Source organism: Hydra vulgaris, chromosome 13, assembly GCF_038396675.1.
Source record: "Hydra vulgaris chromosome 13, alternate assembly HydraT2T_AEP".
In the NCBI taxonomy this organism is placed as follows: domain Eukaryota; kingdom Metazoa; phylum Cnidaria; class Hydrozoa; order Anthoathecata; family Hydridae; genus Hydra; species Hydra vulgaris.
Window position 1 is genome coordinate 55,083,729 of NC_088932.1, and position 8,244 is coordinate 55,091,972.

General features: G+C 26.9%; 1 protein-coding gene across 1 annotated transcript; it reads right to left on the minus strand.

Annotated features, from left to right (window-relative positions):
* Positions 1-1,615: 1,615 nt before the first annotated feature.
* Positions 1,616-2,551, minus strand: LOC124815721 (uncharacterized). The gene is made up of 2 exons (XM_065816933.1): positions 2,275-2,551; positions 1,616-2,101 (listed from the first exon to the last, which is right to left on the minus strand). Exons 1-2 carry the CDS (start codon positions 2,459-2,461, stop codon positions 1,773-1,775), a joined length of 516 nt encoding a protein of 171 aa, XP_065673005.1. The 5' UTR covers positions 2,462-2,551; the 3' UTR covers positions 1,616-1,772.
* Positions 2,552-8,244: the final 5,693 nt, after the last annotated feature.

Consider the following 8,244-nt stretch of genomic DNA (forward strand, 5'->3'; position numbering starts at 1 on the left):
ATGAAATCATTTCTAAAAAAAAAAAGTTAAAGACCTAAAATGCATTTTATCGTTTAAACGGCATACTAAAATGCATCTTCTCAATTCCTAACATTTATATTATAGTTTATAGAGTTTGTTTTCAAATTTTTGAATTTTCTTTTTCTTTATTTTTTTTATTTATTTTAATGTTTTTTGTTTTCAACTTTTTATACCAAAAAAAAAAGAGCTTTGTTTTATTGAATTTTTATTCTACTTTGGAAATGAAAGCAATACCCTTACTTTCATTGAGTTTCTGAATGATTATAACAGTATATATATATATATATATATATATATATATATATATATATATATAATTTTTTTTTTGATACAAACATGAGCGCAGCAAGTGTATAAAACATTTTCTTAACTACTCACAGCCAAATCTATGTTCCTCAATAAATTTTATTTTTTATTCAGTTATCTAAGAGTTATCTTAATTCGGGACAACATCTCAATCCTTTACTCAGCTAAGTTTCGTAAGGCAGGGAAATTTCAAGTCAGTTAATTACTCATAGTCTTTGCCTAGAAAAGCAAGCCCTACAAGGCAGCAGGACATGGGACAGTTAGTGATGGGTTACATGTTACTGTCGCAGGGTGATTATGATGAAATAATAAAAATATAACTTTTGCTTTGCACTTATATATTACCAACTTAATTATATATGAAATTAAAATCTGCAAAGAATAATGGATTAAATCACGTTACTACTGAGGTAACCAAGTTTTTATCTGAAAAAACTTTATGCAACTAATCGATTTATTATACGTAAAAAAAGTATTTTTACCTCTAGTAAGATACTTCAATTCATTTTTACGGCTGTAAACTGTATAAAGAACCAACTCAGTTTATTCTCCTATAACCTTTGTTGTTTATAGTTATAAAAACAAAATGGTAAAATGAATAAACAAGCCTTCAATAGAGAAAACTATCGGTTTACAACTCTTTATTATCGGTAAACTAAATTAAAAAAAAAAAAATGAAAAATCCGGTTTCTTAAATATTTGAATTTTTTTATTATCAACAAAAGCAAATATATGATGCCCTATGTAAAAACTATGTAAAAATTTCAAATTATTTAATGTTCCTCGGATAATCAACCAAGTCCCTTTTTTAGTAGGAGTGGGATTCTTAGTGCATCTGAGGCTTTTGGTTTGGGCAGGCAATCTATTAATTTAAAAAAAATATTTTTTAATTTTGTAAACTTTTTTCAATGTTCAATATTAAAGTTGTTTATTTTTTTTTTAATGTTGACAATGATTTTGTAAATAAAAAAAAGCCTAAATATTATTAGCAAAAAAAAAAAAAAAAAAAAAAAAAAAAAATTGAATCCAAAAAAAATTATTTTTATATTATTTAAAAGATATTTTTCAATTTAATGGGTGTCAAAACTAACATTTATTTTTTTTTTTTAATAGGATTTTATAGGACTCCTTAATTAGGGTATATAAGGTATTTTATTTTTGGGACAAAACAACTGCTTTGTTTTCTTTTAAACATTAATTTATAAAGCACAGTATACTTAAAATATGTTTTCATTGGTATAGAGAGTGTACAACAAGACTTGCTTGATGTAAAAGGTTAGACAAACAGTAACTTCTATGGTTTTAAATTAAACTCAGATATTTAACAACTTTCCACTATTATTTATAAATATTTTTTTTATAAAATTTTTTTTTAAAAAAAAACAAAAAAATTAATTCCAAAAATTCAACTCGTATCATCTACTCTCTCATCCTTGATTTCAAGTCTAATCATCTGATCCGTGATTTTTTCTCTGATCATTTGTTGTTGTCATTGTTGTTATCTGATCTGTGATTTCATCAAGATAGTCATACTTTGTTAGAGGTTGTTTCTCATTACTCTCTATTGCTTGCTGTGGATTTAAGTGTCTGTAAAAACTGTTGATGGTGTAAAGTTTATCTAAAAATGTGGCTTGAGAATGAGGTTCAGCCATTAACAATAAATCGCTTTTTAAAAACTCATTCATATGTAAACTCTTTATATCATGTAAATGCTTGATCATATCTTTACCAGTCTCCTTTCTGTTTTTACACTGAATTTTTTTAAGCTTCTCTTCTAAAATTCAGTCGAAACTTCATATTGTTATTTTATATAGCTGATATGATATTAGAAAAAAAATTATGGCAGTTTGAGGAAAAGAAAATGTGTCAGAATAAAATAAATAACAAGTTATAATATATTTAATTATTATAATAGTTAAAACATATAACAATCAAAATAATTCCAACCTAGTATAAGAGAATATTCATGTCCAGAAACAACCCCATTTTTTGGAATATTTTGACATTCCAGTCCAGTAAAGTCATTTTCAAATCCAAAATGAAGATCTTTATCCGAAATAATAAATTCCCTTGTCACACACTCAGTTTGTGAGTTTTTGATTTCATTTTCTGTTAACCAAGCATCGGGTTGCATCTGAGAGCTATTAGCTTAATATTTATCTAATGGATTTTAATGAACATTTTAACCTAAAAAATTTATATTATTATAAATAAATATAACAACAAAATAAAGATTATAAGTCTTATAGTATATATGTATATATATATGTATATATATATATATATATATATATATATATATATATATATATATATATATATATATATATATATATATATATATATATATATATACCTATAGTAAAGGGCTTAGATATACAGTTTGTGGTAAAAAAAACAGCTCTTTGCTTGTCTATGGTATTTAGACTGACAAAATTAAGGTAAGATTACAACAAATCGCATTAATTTAATTGAGGAAACTAATTAAATTTAATGTTTTTTTAAAAAACCACAAAAAAGCAAATTAAAAGATTACAATATTTTTATAAACATTCTGAATGTTATTATTTTTATTTTTTTACTATAAAACATGCTCGGAGTGTTGCTACATCAACTATCTTATAGCCTGACTTGCAACAGAGTGTTGCTACATCAACTATCTTATAGCCTGACTTGCAACAGAGTGTTGCTTTACAACTATCTTATAGCCTGACCCACAACGGAGTGCTGCTACATCAACTGACAAATAGCCTGACTAGCAACAGAGTGCTGCTACATCGTCTGAGGGTTTGGTTGGGGCAGGCAGTCTAACAAATAATAAAAACAAAAAAAACAAAAATTTTTCTGGTCTTTAAAATGAACTTTCTTTAAAAAATTCCCCTAAAACTGACATTTTATGGTAAAAACTTAAAGAGGACCATGCAAGAGTATATATTGCGGAATCTAATTAAGATTAAAAAACCACAAAAACGCAAATTAAAAGAATACAATTTTTTAAAAACATTCTGAATGTTTATTGAAACATTTTGAATGTTTTTACTTTATTTTTTAAAAATAAAAACATTCTGAATATTTTTATTTTAGGTGTAAATTTGATTTTTAGATGAGTTTTGACACTTATGGACATTGTAGAGCTTGGAATAAAAAACCCTAATTTTTGGGCCTACCCAACCCTTAATGTGGGAGCAACGAGTTTATAAAGTATTTTCTTTACTTTGTTTATCTAAATTTATATTCATCAACAAATTTCAAATTGCATGCAACAATCTCTTAGCGGTTTTAAAACTATTATTATATATTGCAAAAAAAAATAATTTTTAAAATTTTTATATGATTTTGCATCATTTGAGACCTGACATGATTCACTTTTGAAGAATTTATTTTTGATAGTATTTGGAACTCGTTCAAGGGTCTTGAAGGATTTATAAAAATATTTTTCATTCAAAATTTTATAAAACCAGAGTTTTTTATATATAGAACACATTAAGACGGTGGCAGCATAAATTTTTCAAAAATGTTGTTTTTTGGGACACCCTAATATATAACTCTATATATATATATATATATATATATATATATATATATATATATATATATATATATATATATATATATATATATATATATATATATATATATATTTATATTAGGGTCATCAGGTATATATTATTATACCTGATGACGCTGATCACAATAGATTAGCAAAATATTCAACAATATATTAAGATAAAAGCAAATATATACAGTATGCAAAAAAAAAAATCTTACAGTTAAAAAAATCATAATTTTAAAGATTGCATCAAAAAATGAGTTGTCCGCCAAAATATTTGAAAATTTTTTTTAGATATCTTATCAAGTTTTGTTTTAAGAATTTATTTGTGTATTGGTGTATTAATTGCTTTTCATACCTATTGAATTTTACACAATTGATCTAATGATGCAAAAAATTGACCGTAAAAAAAATAATTGTACAGTTTAAAAATAATGTCAAGTTGATCAAACTTCATGGAAATTAGTATCAAGTGGGGCTTCCTTTGGCCTTGATGATCTCAGCTAGATGATTTGGCATTAAGTTGATCAAAGTTTTTTTTTTGAGTCACTTCTGTTACATTATCCCATGTGCTCATTGTAGCTTCTTTCAAATCATCTTTGCATCTAAATGCTCGGTCACCAATTTTTCTGTCCAAAATATACCACAAATTTTCTATAGGATTCAATTCTGGACTTTGAGATGGCCATTCCAAAACATTGATGTTACTTGTGTCAAAGTATACCTTTGTTTTCTTAGCGGTATGTTTTGGATTGTTATCCTGCTGTAGCATAAAATTATTTCCCATTCTCAATTTTTCAGTAGATGGTCGCAAGTTGGGTTTGAGAATTTCAAAATACATTGAAGCATTCATTTTTTCATCAATAAAAGTCAATTTCCCCACTTCTTTCCAACTCATACTACACCAAACCATCACATTTCCTCCTTCATGCTTTACACTACCTCGCAAACAACTTAATTTATATGCTTCTTTTTTTTGCCACACTTTCTGAACTCCATCTGATTAGACGAGGTTATATTTTGACTCATCCGACCACAAAATTTTTTTCCAATATGATATAGGAATTTTTTCGTACTTCTTTGCAAATTCGAATCGACATTTCATTTATTTTGCATTTGAAAAAGGTTTTTTCCGAACTACTCTACCTCTATATCCTTGTTCTCTAATACGATTTCTAACTGTTTGAGGGGTTACTCTGATATTGTGATCTTCTTGAACTTTGAAAGCTAATTTAGCTGCCAAAATAAATCTATTTTTCTTCACATTAATGATGATATTGCAATCGATTGCACTGGTGGTCTTGCATTTTTGTCCTCTGCCAGCCACACTAGCAATGGTTCCAATCAGATTATGCTTCTTAACAATTGAGGACACTGTTGTAAAAGGAATTCCTGTTTCTTTTTGGATCTGACGATAGGATTTTCCTTGATTTTTCAAATCAACTATGAGGCTTCATTGATGGAAAGACATAAGTTGTTTTCTTGACGCCATTTTGCTGAAACACTATATTTTATTTCTAGAACAAAAGTGTATTTAAAAAATTACTATTTTCAATTTTACTAACTAGTTTGATCGTTCAAATTGCTTGATTTATGCTAAAATAACGACCTGTTTTGTCAGCGTACAATTATTTTTTTTGCAGTCAATTTTATGCATCATTAGATCAATTGTGTAAAATTCAATAGGTATGAAAAGCAATTAATTCACCAATACACAAATACATTCTTAAAACAATAATTGATAAGAAATCAAAAAAAAAATTTCCAATATTTAAACAGACAACTCATTTTTTTGATGCAATCTTTAAATTTATCATTTTTTTTTTAAGTGTACAATTTTTTTTTTGCATACTGTATTTTTTCAAAAACCTTTATATGCAGCCATATGCATATAAAGGTTTTTGAAAAAGGTTTTGATAACTCTACATACATTTTATTGTATAAAAAAAAAAGACTTATTACAAAGATTATTGTGTATATATATACATACATACATACATACATACATACATACATACATACATACATACATACATACATACATGCATATGCCTTATTTACCACCTGAGATCCTCTTACTTTTCCAATTATGTGTTGGAACATATTATTATATATTAATTATATATTAAAGAAGTGCTTTTTAAAGATAAGAGTGGATTTCCTCATTTTTTCTTTGGATACTGTTGCTATCATAAATGAGAACAGAGTTAATAGAAATAATTCCTAAGATAAGTATTGAGTGTGTTGACTAAATGCCCTGCAAGCATTTTTAACTAGAATTGAGTCATGTTCAGCAAATTCTGCCAAGTTTTCCACTAAAATCAAATCATTCAATGCTGCACTAGCTGGTACAGGACAAACTAGCCACCATTGCATGCAAACTGAAACTGAAAACACAACAAATCGTTCAAATTTTCTTATTTGGCTGCTACTAACAATTATAGCTTTTGGAAAATGTTCTTTGATCTTTCCAGACAGAAGCACAATCTTCAGAGTATAAAGCACTCATCCAAAACCATTCCAATCATATTTTCAATCATTTGATGCACCGTAAGAAGAAAGGTTATAGAGAAGACCAGCATGTCAAACTTTATCAAAAGCTTTAGAAATATCAATAGCGATAGCCTTACCCTCTTCACCTTTATCTATTGCACAATAAATCCTATTGGTTAATTCTGTTAGAACAAGAAGACAAAAATCCTTATTGATGATCAGAAAGTAAGTTATTAGATTCAAGATGAGAGATTAAGTGTTTGTTAATTAAAGATTCAAAAACTTTGCTTATGATAGGAAAAAGACTAAAGGGACGGTAGTTCGATGAGTCAGATCGCTCTCTAGAATTTTTGAAAATAGGGATAAAAGATGCCAATTGTTTAATAGTTTTAAAAGTATATATGACAGCTATGGAGAACACTTCTGCAAGACTGTAACAGGTATGTTGTCCGGACCACAAATTGTAGAAGAAGCAGGATATTGATGAAAAGTTCTTAGCAAACAAATCAGCTTTGTATTTAGATGAGGTGACAAAATCTGAACCATACAAGAGAGGTAACAGATTTGCTCTTATTATTGATACTATTAAAGATTCTCCAAAAGTCCTGAGAGCCTAATTTTTGGGATGAAATATGAGATTTCATGGCCTGAGAAAAGTGGGGTTTAGGTAACGCCTGCTGAGTCACAATTCATACTCATTCATAAATAGTAAAAAACTAATATGAACTGCTCAGTACATTTCTACAAGAGTGCATTGCATTCAACACAAAAAGTATTTATATTTATATTATATTTATACTATAATATAATAGTTATAATATTATAATGTACTATATTATACAAAATTCAATACATTTTACTTTCATTCTTTTATTAAAGTATTTTTACTAACAATAAAATCTATACAATAATATAATACATAAATTCTATAAATAAAAGTCCACATAATCCACATAACACATTAACAAAATGAAACTTTAAGACTTAGTGCAAAAAAAAAAGAAGAATTATAATAACAATAAAATGGTTTGAACCACAATCTCAACATATTGGATAAAAATGATAAAAATACAAAACCTTTGCAAGTCAAAAAATATCATAGAAATATTTTTTAGACCAATGTGCAATACTAAATTCATGAACAGCCTTCTGCAATAAAAATGGCTTTGGGGGCACCTGCCACACATTACATAAATATTTATTTATATATTTATTTATATCTAGAGAAAAACTTGAGCACCGATAAAAATGGCAGTCATGTTTTTGGTAACGCTAAATATATGGATTTATTTGAGCTTATTTATATTTTAAATAGATAAATAAAATGCCTTTGGGTACACAAAAATACAGCAAGTTAAGCTGATTTAGCATTAGCATTAAAAGACATAGTTTAGTTATTGACACAAAGAATTCATTTCTTGGAGGTTGAAAATTTTACATTAAAAAATCATATAAATGTACTCAAAAGCAGTGGCACTCAGAAAGACGCACTATTAAACTGGGTAACTATTGTTAAAAATGATAAAAGCAAATCAAGAAAAGAATTAAAAGTAGTTAACGCCATTGTTGTTATTAATAAAGATAAAGAAAATAGGGACAAAAATGTAGTTATGTTTGGTTTTTCTGTATCAAAGGAGAGTAATATTGAACAAGGTAAAAATCATGATAAAAACAAAGTTAAGGGTGTTATGAATGAACTAAATGTTAACAACAGTGTTATTAAAAAAATCTACAGATTCAAATCAATACACGTAATTAAAAATGCAAGTAAATCTAGCATGTTTTATTCCAGTTTAAAAATAAAGATGCACAAATACAAGTTTTACGTGCAGCAAGAACTCGGGAAACAGCGATACTTTTAAAAATGTTTTTAT

Coding starts and splice junctions, on each gene's coding strand:
- LOC124815721 (XM_065816933.1), bottom strand. CDS start 2,461: ATGCAACCCGATGCTTGGTTAACAGAAAATGAAATCAAAAACTCACAA. Junction 2,102..2,274: donor TGAATATTCTCTTATACTAG/GTTGGAATTATT, acceptor ACTGAATTTTAG/AAGAGAAGCTTAAAAAAATT.